The 15,651-nt window shown below is 41.2% G+C and overlaps 1 protein-coding gene across 1 annotated transcript; it reads left to right on the forward strand.

Annotated features, from left to right (window-relative positions):
* Positions 1–1,371: 1,371 nt before the first annotated feature.
* LOC311211490 (pancreatic lipase-related protein 2-like) lies at positions 1,372–13,390 on the forward strand (the record flags this gene model as incomplete). The annotated part of the gene is made up of 13 exons (XM_084290222.1): positions 1,372–1,377; positions 1,642–1,690; positions 2,502–2,656; positions 4,196–4,321; positions 5,792–5,926; positions 7,732–7,840; positions 8,443–8,559; positions 8,650–8,772; positions 9,509–9,627; positions 10,497–10,626; positions 10,902–11,013; positions 12,066–12,233; positions 13,327–13,390. 13 exons carry the CDS (start codon positions 1,372–1,374, stop codon positions 13,388–13,390), a joined length of 1,413 nt encoding a protein of 470 aa, XP_084146348.1.
* Positions 13,391–15,651: the final 2,261 nt, after the last annotated feature.

Genomic DNA, 15,651 nt, shown 5'->3' on the forward strand with positions numbered 1-15,651 from the left:
TGTTAATAATTAAAAACCCCGACACTGGTCTTGCCTCTCTTGAACAGACTGTGTCTGTGCTTGCACACATGTCCTGAAAAGGTGTGGGACAGTCATATTCAGACTTTTTCATATCTCACAAGCCATCCACTAGCAGCCCATGAATCACAGGTTGAGCAAGTGTCCAAAGGGTGGCTGGATTGTGAAGGGCAGCTACTAAACCAGTGTTTTATAGATTAGGATGTCAGTCTATGAACATTCACTTTTTTTTTTTTCCCTCTGAGCAGTACAGCAAAGTGGAAATGGCTATTACTGGTTGCCTACTAAGCGAGGTGCATATCCCATTTCTTTCCAGTAAAACAATGGAGCTCAGCATTCAGCAACCCTCCTGCCAGCAGCGCTGGTTAGGCTGAGTTCACATTCACGAACAAGTCATTCCAGTTCCTCTTGTTCAGCACTAAGGCTCTTAAATGCCTGTTGAAAGAATTTTCTCCCATCAAATTGTGTGCTGCCTCAACACTTTTTAGAAAGATATCATTTCTTAACATCTCCCCAGTCCTTTTGTTGTTAGGCTAACATAAACCAATATAGAAAAACTACCTGCTAAAAAATTGTCTCCCATCCAAACTATACACCTCTCTTAATAACAAAATGAATTGACTTTCCACGCAGACACACAAAAAAGTTTTCTCTATCTTGAATTACTTGCCTAGCTACCCGTTCATTTCCAGTTTCTGCTTTCAAAGGAAGAACCTCTGAAAAGAAATCGCTGATCACTCTTGTTTGGTAACAACCTCCCACATTTTCTAAAATCATTACCCCTTGGTGAGATGTTCTGAAAAGAAGTACAGCACAGATTATAGACATGACCTGTGAGTCTTCATCCATTTTCTTCATAAGCCTATTAATTTCAGAGCTGCCTTTCAAGATTTTAGGACTGAAAAGCAGTTACAGCTCAGGATTGTTACTTTACAAGAAAAGCAAAATGTAGAAAAGGGGAGGTGGGTGCCATATGAAACACCTAGAAGAAGAGGAAAATGAGAACAGTGAAGAAGGCAAACAGGAAGGGAAGGAACTGGTACAATATGTAGAGCCCCTGCCATAGGAAAGCCAAGAGAGGAAAATGTAGAGGAAAGGCATCCAAACAAAGGAGGGTATATGAAGAAACACAATGAGCCCAGGGTGAAGGCAGCACAAACAGCCTACAGCTGCCAAGCATGCTGACTTCCACCAAGTTACATGCATGCCCATCAGTTCTCCACACCTCTGGCCGGCAGGAGAGTCAGAACATCATGGTCCAATTCACCCCCTCAGCAAACTACATCCAGCATTGGATGTGCAAGAAATGCAAAAAACAGAACTGAGTGGAGGGGAAGGATCTCCCACCCCACCATGCCGGTAGTGCTCCTCTTAATACAGCCCAGGATACTCAGAGACCCAACAACACGTTGCTAGCTCATGGTCAAGTTGATGGCCATCAGGACCCCCCCACATCTCTTTCTGCAAAGCTCAGAAAATCAACTTCCAGCTGACTGGCCCCTCAGGGGTACTGGGTTATTCCTCCTAGGCTGCAGGTCTTTGTATTTCTCTTTATAGATCTGTCCCTTTTATAAAAACGTAACACAAATAAAAAGTTTAACCTGTGTATTTGATTTGCTTTAGGTGGTTGGAATATGGATTATTGCATTTTATCTCCTTGGCTCAGTAACAGGTGAGATACAACATCTATAAAAACAATCACTAAAAGATGAATTCAGACAAAGTAATACAGAGGAGACAGTGACGTATTTTACATTGAAGTCATAGCATGATTTGTGTGTCATTCTGTGGGAAAGTCTATTACTGTGCAGGACCTAATGCTAAAGGCTCCATCTCATTTCAGTTTCATTAAGAATACGAGATACATAACTTTATGCCAAAAATTCACAGAGGAGAACTGCAGTCATGTGCCCTAGCTCTATCAAGACGTTGCATAAGCAGTCTCTACCTGTTACTGCTGTTGACAAAGAATGGCTCAGTAATAGGGTACTTAGCACAACAAACAGTGCTAGAACAGAAAAGTTGAGCATGAGAGCAACAGACCTGTTTGATCTGGAAAATGATGATGTATTAAAAGAAATGATCAAATCATTCACTATGCAAGGCTACTGCATACGTATCCATTCCTCCAAAGAGGCATAATGCTTTGATGCAGGAAGAATGTGGGAGCAATTCTAAGAAGTGTTTCTTAAAAGTCTTAAAAAAATAAAAATAAAAAAAGGTTTTATATGTTGAGAATATAATGTCAAAAATGTATCTGGATCCCTACTTGGTTTGGTTTATCTTCAGATTATATAGCTCCCCTTGTGCTACCTGCTTCAGGCAATATCCATAAAGAAAACAAGAAGAAATCTGTTTCAAAATCAATCATAGAACAAAATCCTCAGTTTCCTGAGGACAGTCTTCAGACTGTTGCAGTATTAAACATATTATCTAGCTGTAAGAGAGTCCAAAACATAAACCATTTGTTTCTTCTACTCTAGGTAAAGAAATTTGCTTCCCCAGGCTTGGCTGTTTCTCAGATGACCCCCCCTGGTCTGGGGTACCAGGGAGACTTCTGACAGGTTTGCCTGACTCTCCTGAACATATGAACTTGAGCTTCTCTCTCTACACCAGGGAAACAGGAAATAACTCACAGGTGACATTTATTTTTAACATCAAGAACTGACTAAAGCTACCACTGTTTGTTAATTTGTTAAAAAGCCTACATCATTCATCACAGGCAAATGAGTCAAAATAAGACGCTTGTTTCAGTGTTCACTCATTACTGTTCCTTCAAACTGTTTGGGGTAAAGCATAAAAAAAAATGGTGAAGGAACTGTCAGATGGAACGGATTTCCTGGTATTTCCCTGCACAAGAAGTGGGTTATAGCAGACTATCCTTTGCATGTGTTTAGGTCTCTCAGGAAAGCTGGAATCCTGTTCAAATAAGCAGCTTTATGAACACTCAGACAGGAGAACAACTGCTGATGTATTATGGGGAAGCTGTGCCATTGACTTCTAAAAACAGAAGTCTGAAGCAGGCCCTTCTCATACAATTTTCAAGCCACATTCCTCCTTGAAGTCTGGGTGACTGTACACGCTTACCTGCCTCTGTCCATACCGAAATTAAGACAGACCCACCCAAGTTGTTCATGCCCTGAAATTCTGAGCCAAGCAAGGAGAAGGAACTGCAAGACGTGTGGCTGGGACTGCACCAATTCAGTAAATGCACGTGAGGCTGCTAAATCCCTTGCAGGCTCCCAAACCTAGTGTCCCCTGTTCCATACAGGAGCATTTATGAATCTACTGCCATGAAGCACAATGGCAGCGCTGCCAGCACAAGCATCGCAGCTTACAGCAGTCCTGTTTGCCATGCTACGAGTCCAGCTCAGGCTCTGTAAGGATGAGAAGTTAACACCTGTAGTAAACTTTTACGATCTGCAGAGCAGGGACATGTGAGCTCACGGCACACGGTCAGCATTGGTTACTCAGGCATTTTGGTTGTAGATAAAATAAATCAAAATGCACCTTGCATTACTTCCCAGCCACTGCACCTAAACATCTCCCTGATCTAGTGCACAGCCCTTCCACACCAAAACTCCCTGAGCTCACATCACAGGTGCTATATTTGTTTGAAAACAATGCAGATGGTCAGAGATCACACTGAGAGTAAGAGATATATATAATTAAGCAGCTTGCGACAACACATGGTGGGCCAAGATCAGTTTCACCACTATTGCATACAGTTCTTGCATTAAATTCTTTCAGCCTTTGTGGAGTAGTTGGTTACAAAAACAGACAGGAAACATCCCTTGCCCAGAAAGACATGCTGTTTCTTAGATGCAAAGCATCACACAGACGCCAAAGGTCAGGTCAGTAGAAGGGCAAGCTGAATCAGGAGGCATGGAGCTCTCCTTCTCAGGCCAACAGGCATCATGAGGCGCTCTGGACTTTATATGGGGAGCTCCTACTGCGTCAAGGAAAATAGACAGGAGCAGCAGAAACCACATTGGCACAACTTTGGAGACAGTGGTAGGACTGGGAAAGATGGGATAGAGAAGTGTCTGGGACTCTGCCCATTAAAAGGAGTTGTGTGAGTCCTACAAAAGGTGATGACTTAGATGACACTTTTAAAAAACTTAAAAGTGTGAGAAGATAAAACAACTTGATTTTTTGTTTGCTTGTTTACACACAGGTGATCTCAGCGATAAACTCCTCAACAATCCAAAACTCACATTTCTCCTCACGCAGGAAAACCTCCTTCATCATTCATGGATTTGGCAGCACTGGAAAATCAGGCTGGGTGGTAGAAATGTGCTTGGTATGAGACTATATCCTCTGTTTTCCTTCAGCAGTTGTAACTACAATCTGTTCTTATCACTTAGACACCAAGGTTCACCTGCTATTTTGTAATGCATTAAATAGTTGCAGATACCAACCAAGAAGTTCCCAACCAAAACTAAAATATTCCGATTCTGCAAGGTGCTGTGTAGTCACAGCTTCTTGCTCATCTCTGACACTGTGCTTCTCTAGAGAATTTTCATCCCCAAAACCCTGCAAAGCAGATCAAAGCAACAAACCGAACACAGATGTCCCCAGCCTCTGCACTGGTGTCAAAATATCAGATTAGGCCAACTCACTGTTTCTCCCATCAGGAACTATTGAACCATCCTTCAGCTGAAGGCTTTCCTGAATAGTTCAAGTTTCAACCTACAAATACTCTTCTGTTTCAGAACTATTCAATTTGTAAGGAAAGAAAGAAAAAAAAAAGGAAAAAAAAAAAAAAAAAAAAAAGACAAAGCTTTCTGTTTGATTAATGAGTGCAAAGGAAAAAAAAAAGTTACCACAAAACCGAGCTGCTGCCCTCTGGCCAGTGGAGCGTATGGTGGTGGTGTCAGCCTTGGTTCTGGCAAAGCAGAAAAATCTTTTTTCTGCTTCTTTCACAAAGACAGAAAAAGACTGCCACTGAATGCTAAGTCACAGTTCTGCAGCATTATTTTTGTTCATAAATCTGCGAAAACTTTAAATCTAGAATATGACATATCAAAATTTTCCAGTGGAAAAGAAACAGCAATTCTATCTGCCTAACTAGAAGCCATTTTCATGGTGTACCTAACGCAGAGGATTCAAGCTTCTGCTTTCTTTGGCATTCACCTTCAACTGTTTACCATGCATTATTTTTTGTTTCTATTCCTTGATCCTTCTCAAACCTTACATAAGCTTTAGTGACAGAAAGCTACAGCTGCAGACTTTAATACATGATTCTTCTAGTGGAAAAATCACCAATCTCTGCAAGGCTGTGGTCCGTACAGAAGTGACAGATACATTAGGTATATTTGCTGAAACAGGAACTTTCTAGTCTGCTCTGAACCTTTCCAGTCTGACATGACTTTCCCAGTTTTAAAGACACTTGGTAAATAACTCCACTTCCAATACTATTTAGTTAAGCTACAGATGATTCTTAAAGAAAGTCACATAGTGCATGTAACAGCTACTGTGCAGTTGTGTGGCTTTTCCAAATCACATTAAATATGTATTCAAATGTCTCATAGTAAAATATTTTTGATTACAGTTTTTCAACCTTGAGACTTTGACGAATAGTTTGCTGTATTCTATTTTATAAGAAGATTCATTTTTCTGTGTGGTATGGGCTACAGTGAAGAGTTTGATTCAGCAATGAATGAGAAATTGCATGATTAAATTGCCATTTATTGTTTATTTTTATTTAAGTTGAATTCCTGTCTGCTATTTCATTTCCTTAAATGCTTTGCTTTATGTGTTCCCACCTCAGCTGTTACTGGAGGCAGAAAATATGAACTGCATTGCTGTTGATTGGAAAGAAGGTGCAAAAGGCACCTACGTCAGCGCAGTGAACAACATCCGCGTGATTGGAGCCGAGGTTGCTTACTTCATAAAAACTTTACAGGTAAAAAATACAGCTCCACAACAAACAGTTCTTAAGTAGATGCAGTGGGGTTATGATATTTCTTTGATTTTGAACTTCATCTAGCACGGTCAGCTACTGCTTCAGAAAGAGCTGTACAATGCATGCAGTTGAGATACAGCTAATTATACTAATTATCAGCTCTGTAAGGACTTCTCACAGCCACAAAAGACTCCAATTAAGCTAATGTAGTTGAAAAGAGGTGTCAATTAATTAAAGACCAGTAGGTGGCAACATTTCCGTACGATGTTACAGGTAAGAAGGCGTTCAGTGGCAACGAGGCAAGGCACACGTTCAGTGCTTACAAGAGTCTTTACCTGAATAATTTACTTCTAGCACAAGCATATCAGCACTTCAGCAGCACTGAAGTGACGTGGAGCTAGAAGCACCACAGAGATTCACTTGGTATTTGCTGTCTACAGGCACAATAAATTGTCCCGTTGCCTTCTGGTTGTGAGCTTCATGTTCCTGAAGGCAAGTGTTCACTTTTACTCACAGACTGCTCAGCTGCAAAGTTTAAGAGTACCACCACGTCCCACTGACTTCAAAGAGACTTGCAGGTACTTAGGGCTGCTGAAATCAGCCCCTATTTGGCTGCAGACTTGATGCTGGAAACTAGGCAATCCTTGTGTTCTAGAGATATTCCAGAGACCACAAGGCCACATACCAACTTCACGAATACTCAAGTACCAAAAACCACTTCTCTAGAACCAGCTGAGGTACAGTCTGCTGTTTCTACCTAGGAAGGCTTCATATCTAGTCTCACACTATTGTTTTTGTGTCTTTCTTCTTTGTATGCAACTCCCAGGTCATTTGACAATGGTTCAGTTTATTACGTGATCTCTGTCTGCCTCTTTTCATTTAATATCTCTAGACTACATATGGTGTGGTAATAAAACTCTCTCTTTTTTTTTTTTTTCATTACAAAACTGCAAAAAGTGATCCTTAATTTTTCTTTTCCACAATTTAGAGATTTGGGGAGTTTGGCTTTAAGCAAAGTTAAGCTGCACTGTAAATAGAATTACAGTAAAAAGTATTTGAAGGTATCTGTCACTTGATAGGAACAGACAGATCGATAGTAAAGATTTGCCCCCTTTTTTTTTTTTTTTTGGTATATACATTACAAAAGAAAACTTAGTATAAAAACCTCAAGCAGTTAGCAATCAATCCTTGTTGACTTTGGACATTACAAACCCAGGATATGCCTGGCTGAAATGTGTCCCCTGCAGGCAGATTACATGCTCATTAATTTCTACTGCTGTCTTCAAAGCATGTATAACACCTGAGAAGAGCAGGTCCTGTACAGGTGACTCTTGGCAAAGAGAAGAATGGATGCCAAACCCCACAGCCTGTCAGTGAAGGTACTATTGAGTGACATGATCACATTTGCTAAGCAGACCCATGGAGAACAGTTGCATGATGAAAGAGGGCTCCATAACAGTGTCAATAAATAAAAAACAAGATCATACTGTTGGAACTTTAAATTAGGGCTTAATCCAAATGAGAAAGAATTTTCATATTTTGTCACCAAGGGTAACTGAATACGGTAACCATATGCTGAGGCTATGATGGTAAATCCATCCATCATTGTGGGGCATTTAAAATTCTAGATTGGGCATTTTTCTTTCCAGTCTTAGGTTAATTTAAACAATAATTAACTCAAGCAGCTCACACACTGTTGGCTAAGCAAGAAGTCAGCCAACAGGCTCGCAAAGGCCCTCAGTGCAAGGCACCCTTTTTGCTCACTACTGAAAGCCTCTGTTCTTGTCTCCCTCCACAACGATCAGAAACTCTTCAGGTACTCCCCTTGTGAAATCCATCTAATTGGCCACAGCCTGGGTGCACATACAGCGGGAGAGGCAGGAAGGCGGATTCGAGGCATCCGGCGGATCACAGGTAGGCTGCTCACCGAGGGGCAGATCTAGCAGGGACGCTTTTAGTGGAAAGAAACTTGCAGCACTCTGGTCTGTAGACTGGAATTAAACCATTGGCAGTACTGCAGGCACCATGTATGAGTAAACAAACTTTAGGCTTCTCAGAAACAAGGGTAATTATTAAATCTTTTTTTTTTTTTCTCTAGTTAGGTTTAAAACTATTTAGCAGAAGAGCTCTTTGTTAGTATGTTTGCAACATCACAGTCATCCACTGGGTTGCATCCAGCAGTATACGACAACAAAACAACACATCCAAAAGCCTGTTTTCCTATCCATGATGCTCAACAGTCCAGTAACAAAACCACTGATAATAAAATACCTCCTTCACAGTAATACAATGCTAATATATATCCTACTAGAAAATATTTTGCTTATAATAGAATGAGTCTGTAGAAAGGTTCACAAAACCATGTTTTTGTGCATTGGGTTCGGTCTGGTCATTATTCACCATAACTTGTGCCATATTAAATGTCTGATGTTGTAAGTTGGTAAAAGGCATTAATGTGTAACTTTTCCCTCTCCTGAACCCCCCCTTTTTTTTTTTGTTGTTTTTTTTTGTTAAAGGTTTGGACCCTGCTGGGCCCTATTTTGAAGGCACTCCTCCAGAGGTGAGGCTGGATCCTTCAGATGCAAATTTTGTTGATGTTATTCACAGTAATGCTGCCCACTTTCCTGCCATAGGTAAGAGTTCATGTACAAGCAAGTAGCTGTAGAGATGGGCATGTTGCATATGTACCTTGAGACTGTGACACAATCGTGTATGTATCCTAGGGCTTGGAATGTACAATGCCACTGGTCACCTTGACTTTTACCCAAACGGAGGAACTGTAATGCCTGGATGCACTGATTTAATTCCAGAGATGAAACAAAATGATTTTGAAGCTCTTATTGCAGGTAAGCATACATTCCCAACAAGCTCAGTATTTAATTTTCATTCAATTCTGAAACACAAACTGTGAAAGTAGCTATTCTTCTGGAAGAAAACAGTAAAATATATATATGTATTTTTGCCTGTTTACTTATAAGCAGAAATATAAAACGAGAAATAAAGGCTAGATCAGAACAGAGCTACTCAGGGAACATTGCAGGAAAAGTAGTAGTCAGAGGCATCAAAATAGACCTTGGTTTTGCTTCTGCAGTTTGAATTGAACCTGCAGAACACAGAGAGGCAAGTTCAGCCCCACAACAGTGGCACTTCCAACAGGACACTTTCTAGGCTGAGGGTAGCTAGTGCCATTGCTAAACCCACAGCACAACGGCACTGCACTTGGTCCCTCACAGATGCTGCAAGGAGCATCCAACACCCTGAAGTTACGCAATAGGCAGAAGCACACAGCATTGTCAGGGACTGTGGGCACCTCACATCTCCACCTGAGACTTCTTCAGGCTTTGGAGTGGTTGGCAGAAGGCTGAGGAATTCTCTTTGTTCTACTAAACGTTTTAAAACTGTACTTAATGTCACTTGCTGCAACACCATATATACAGACAGCTATGTATATGTGTGTGTGTATGTATATATTACTAGGCCATGCTGCTGTTGTATTCCATGTCTCATGATAAGGCAAGTACAAGTCTTGTACAGGATGACAGGAGGTTATTTCATGGATGCTCACAATTTTTCTCCCAACAGATGCTACTATTTTTGGGGGATGCCATCACTCACGCAGCCATGAGTATTATTTTGAAAGCATCCTCTATCCCACTGGATTCATTGGATATCCCTGTGAATCATACAAATCCTATGAGGCAGTAAGTATGGATGAAGTCTAAAGAAAATAATTCAGACCTCTGCAATCAGGATAGATCACACCATGTGCACAGAGCACTTGGACACCTGTGGTTCTGCTCTCACATCACCTAGCCAGCAGCAGACCTGAGCTCAAAAATCAACTTGGGCAGTGCAAGTTAGTAGGAGGAGGCACAGCACACAGGGGCTCCATCAACTATTTTGCTTTTAAAAAATGAATGCACAGATGAAACCACCAAAATAAAGAGAAAAATAAAAAATAAACCCCATGCAATTCTCACCCTAAGCCTTTATGCAAAGAGCGTACAGGCTCTTGGCATACTAACCCTACTAAGTCCTGGCTGGAAGAAGAGAGATTTGGAGCTTCCAAAAGCCTAAAAGCCTTTTGGAAAAGGCTATTCTAGAAAAGAAAAGGAAAAAAAAAAAAAAAAAAAAAAAAGCCTGTTCTAGAAAAAAAAAAAAAGCCTGTTCTAATTTACACTGGGCACTGATTAGAGCACCTGAATAAATACACTTACAAAAGAAACTTAAAGTACATATGATTCTTTTGTCTCCTATATAGTGTTGCAACATGGATACAGGCAGGTTCCCTTCCACTGATAGGGTAAATTGGACTTACATTTCATCCTAAACTCTAGCTGAAGAATAGACTCCCCAAAATAGGGAATTTCCGACCATCATGTACACAGGTATCATGTCTGCTTATTCCACATGTGCTTGTGTGCACGAGTACAGAGCCCATTATCAGGTTTTGGTGCTGCAGTGCCCCAGCTTTGCAAGGTTAGAACAGAAGCCTTAACTGAGCCTTAGGTTTGTTCAAGACAGGATGAAAACCATACTCCTCGTTAACCGATGCTCATATCTTTCCTAGGGAGAATGTTTCCCATGTCCCCAAGAGGGGTGTCCGATGATGGGGCACTATGCTGACAGATTTCCAGACAAATTTAAGAGAGTAAACCAAAAATATTTTTTAAATACAGGAGCAGATCCACCTTTCACTAGTAAGTGGAGAAGGTTTGTTACAGTTGTTCACGTTTGAAAAGTGATTGCTTTGATACGATTTACAGCCATGCTCTTCTGTTACTTCTATAAACACCTGCTAAGACCTCTGCCAAAAACAATGCTGCATCACATCATCATCTTTCAAGCTCAATGAATCTTTCATTAGCTAGCATGAATGAATTCTGGAAAGGAAAAAAGAATTTTCCAGGATGCTAGCACTTCTAATTCTCTCCTATTGATGACAATCCAGTTTTAATCTGCTGTTCTTACGCAGGTTGGAGACAAAAAGTGTTTATCAAACTGTCTGGTGTAAAGAAAATGAGGGGGGACATAAACCTAATTTTCCATGACACAGAGGGGAACAAAAAAGAATATGAAATTGCCAGGTAAGATAAATCAGCATTGCCCTATAGCATGTAATACTGATAACCTTAATCTACACAGTTTCCAGATATTTGAGCAGTGTAAACCCTTATTCTTTGTTGCAGACAGTCTAGTTAACATTAGCTATGAAAAAAGTTATCCTGTAGTTAAGACCTAAGACAGCAGAAGGATGGTTGTGCCAAGAAGTAAAAGTCACGTCCTTTTCATGAGTTCTGTGACTTTACAGCAAATTAGGAATGCAGCCTGACGGAAGTGCTGTTTCTCTGAATTGCTCATTAAAGGAAAAAATATTGCACCTCTTGTATTCACGTAATTCTGACTGCGCTCACCTGTTTCGTACGCACGTTAGCGCGACCTCTCCCATGCCAGCACGGCATCACACACATTAACGCAGTCACCCACGTGCTGATAAGGCTCCCTGCGCTGCCAGTGACTTGCTGTATGCTCTCCTGCAAGACTATCCTGTGCCTGACCTCGGGTTGCAAATTGGATGTGTGTACTTCCTTCCTAGATACACTAAAATCCATCACTATGATATAAATATCACATTTACATGTATATGGTCTGGACAGTGGCTTTCATTCATAACTTATAATCTCTGTTGGCTATCCAAATCACAGCCCTCACTGTCTTCTGTACCTGCTCTGAAACAAGCACTTCTACGTGCTCTCCCATGCCCCTGTGTGTGTGTGTGCAAAGCAGAGACAGAAGTTCCCAGCTTATCTATATAATCATCCCTGAAAACCTCACCCGGAGCCCTCCCTATTTGCAAAACCCAGTGCTCAGGTGCTGGAGGCACACAAACCCCAGCAGCCATCTCCACCTCACCCTGATCATCTCCTGGTTCTCTCCTGCCACATACCCATTAAAAGTTTTTGGGATTGTTTTCGTCCTCTCCCTGTTCAGCACATGCCTACAGGGTCCCAGTCCAACACCCTATGCTGTTGGAAAGTACAGCAACAAAGGGAAAAGCCTGATCTTGTGGAGAACAAAACTTAGTCCAGTAGCCTCTAAACTATTACATTTATCCTCACTGTCTTCATTCTGTTTCCAGTGGAGCCCTCTCTGAAGACCAGGTTTATACAAAATACCTTGATGTTGAAATTAACCCCAAAAATACTGCAAAAGTTGAATTTCTCTGGAATAAAACCTTATTCACTCTGCTCTGGGCAAGACTGGGAGCAGAAACAGTCAATATAATTCACGGAGAAGATGGTCGTCGGTAAGTATGTCCTTCCAGAAGGTCAGAAGGAATGGGAAAGGAGTGAAAGACTCTGGGAGACGGGATTAAAAAATGGTCTTGATAAACCTGACACACAATGTGCAATCAACAATATGAATTTCAGTTATGGCAAGGACAAGGTACTACTCTTGGGATAGAAAAGGAAATGTTCAAATACAAAATGGTGAATAATCGTCTGGAAAAGAATCCAGTAGTAAATAATTTGGGTACTATACTCTGCCACAGCAAAACAATTACAAACCAGCACCACAGTGCTGTTGAGATAAAGCAAGTCTCATTCCCAGGTGCATTACCAGGAGTACTGCATAGATGATCAGGGAGGAATTATTCTAATTTAAATGGCTGGGCTGAGAATGTAGCCAGAAGTAGGGTCATTTTCAAGCTTGGGGTGTATATTTCAGGTACTATGCATGCAGAGTGAAGTCCAGAAAAAAAGCAAGAGTAAGAGATTTAATAGAGATGGTCTGTGTAAGCAGCTGAAGGAAACGTATCTTTAATCTATACAGAGAAGCGTGGAGAGGGGCATAGAGACAGATGGATAAGCTGTTTTTGAAGGACCACAGTTTGCTGTTCCACACATCTGCTGGCTTAGGTCAAGAACTAATTGATATATTTCATAACAGAGAAAATATATGTTAGGGTTTTTTTCTAATATTTCTTATTGTTTGGCATTGTCATGGATTATTTAGACAAGAATTGAAGTTCTTTTACTGTTAGCTCAAAAAAAAAAAAAAATGGCTGTGACAGTCTAGTAAAATGGCTGGTGTCAGTAAAGTGTACTTAACAAGATAACTTTCTGGCTTTTTATCTGGAATGCTATCTTTGTGAATCTAGAGATGAATTATATCCATCTTTCAAAACCTAAATTTTACAGCTTTTCCTCATAAGAAGGAAATTTGCCTTGTTACTGCTAATATGTGAATGCCAATGGGCTTTCAGGAAGGTTGAAGTGGGGTTATGGAGCTAACTAAAAACCCTCAAGGTGAGGGTTGATATCTTTTCCTTTGTGTGTGTGTGTGCACGCAGGCGTATAAATAAAACAGATCTTGAGTGATGCTGTTTTCCTTCCCAGGTCAACTCTCTGTGGCCGTGGAACTGTGACATATGGAGTTCCCCAGCTCCTTACACCTTGCTAGAGGGCACTGAGTACAACCGTTCTGTGCGCTGCAGCTGTGTAAACAGTCCTGTGTGTGGCAATGCTGGTGCTCAAGGCCATTAAAGGGAATTCTCAAACTGACCTGTTGCTTCCTCTTTTTTTATCTTCAGCATTTCCAAACACATTTGTCAATATTTTCTCATGTTGAAGGCATATTTATTGCACTCATAACTAGGAAGCAACTGAAAATCTTGTATGGCAAAACCCATCTCTAACACTGGCACATTCCTACTCTAACAGTGCCCCAAGAAAAGCAGGTAAGGACATTTTCCCCACTGTGCTGATGATTTGCTGGGATTGCTGCCTGCAGAACCCACTCTGGGCAGTAGGAACTGTCTCCAGTGCCTCTGTCCTGAGGCTGATGATATGCTTCAAAATCTTTCAACACCACACGTGAGCACTGCTCCCAAAAGACGCGGTGGAACAAGGCAAGAACAGAAAAAAATGACTTCAGCAAGTCAGAGCCGCCCCTTGTACACCGTACCTGCACGGAGGCACCAGGCAAAACTAAATAAGCTCATCCCCAACACCCAGGGCCACTGAGTAGCCTATCTGCTCAGCTCACTCAAGGAAGCTGTGAGCCAGACACAACTGCTCTCCCCTGCAGTGAGCACCCCTTGAGCTCAGTGTTTCAGGAAGCTTCATTCCCTCCACCCTCACCTTTCATTTCTTTAACTACAGCTGGTAGGACAAGAAAGAGCTCCCCTGTTAAGTTGAGGCTTCAATTTTTATGAGCCTAGGGTCACACCAACCATGTCCATGAACTTCTGCGTCTCCCTCGCAACAAGTAGTTCTTCTCCACTACTCCCAGGTAGCACGTTCTTGCTCCATCTGTGCTGTGAACAACCTGGTATTGCAGTGCCTCCAGGAATGGGGACTGCTTCTCAAACTTTTGCCTATATGAAGCATGGTATCCATTAATTTGGATTCAGCTTCATGTGATACTGCTTTGTGGTCAAACGTCTGAGAATTATAGATGAGCTAGTTCAGATTCCTACATATATTTATATATGTAAATACAGATAGAATATATAATTTCTTCCAGATAATTTTATATTTAGCATGGTAACTTTGATTACACCATTTTTTGCTAGAAAACAAGTCCTAAGAAGTGTTTATAATCATTCCATAGGGAATTTGAATAACTCCAGGCTTTGCAGAAGCTGGGATCGACTATTTCACATTAAAGTGAACACTACTGCTCTGCAAAGCATAGCATGAATGAGCCACCTGGAGCTTTAAGAAACCAAGGAAGGATGTACTTTCCCAAGCACAAAACCCAAACTCTCAGTTAGTAAAACTGAGTTTTACTAACTAGTTTTCTAAACTAGTTAACTACTTTTCTAAAACTAGTTTTTTTTTTTTACTAGTTTTCTTTCCATTCATTCTTTCCCATTTCCCCATGTTTGAGAAACGATGTAGAAGCATTTGAGTAGATAAACTTCCAAGAAATATCAGTAGAAGTATAACATTGAGAGCATTTATGATGATGTCATTAAAACACAACAAGACATCAGCCAGTATAGTATTGACTAAACACTAACCAAGCACAATTAAACACAAGGCTGAGGTTCAGCCAGGAGAGCTCTGCAGCCACCAACATTACAAGTCACTTAGGGACCTCACAGGTGGCAAAGGAAGTGTGAACAATGCCAGGAAGCCCGACAGCACATTCCAGAAGCAAGCTGGGGCCTTCCTGTAGCATGTGAAATCCATTCCTCCCATGGGTCTCCTTCAGGCTCTCTTCCTACTTCAGACAGCAATCCCTTTCATTCTAAAACACAGCTGAGTCCTTATTTGACACTTTCTTTCTCAAAAGGCATCTTTTTTTCCAACAGTCCCTGAATTGGGAGGCCTCCAGGGCCAAAGTAGCTCCTTCAGGCACAGAGAGCAACTTGAGCCATGCATCCCAGCCCCACACCCTCTAACTAAAGGAAAAGCAAGCACCTGAAACCCAGCTGCCCACGGACTACAGATTTGCGTAGTTATTCAGTTTGTCGTGTTTTATTATGGTGTTGACAAAGAGAAGCTGAGTAATTATGATAAAAACCTAACTCAAATCTTTTCCACTGGCTCTTAAGTTAAACGGAAAAGACAGTTCCCACCTCACTCTGAACAAGTATTTAGCAAAACTTATCATGCTGCAGGGCATTTGCTGATTCTCCCGTATCACTCACAGATAGGAACATACAAATTAAATTGCTACTTCAGCTAAGGATGGAAGCACTGTGCTCTACGTTA

Source organism: Netta rufina (genome assembly GCF_964035555.1).
Source record: "Netta rufina genome assembly, chromosome: 7".
Lineage (NCBI taxonomy): Eukaryota > Metazoa > Chordata > Aves > Anseriformes > Anatidae > Netta > Netta rufina.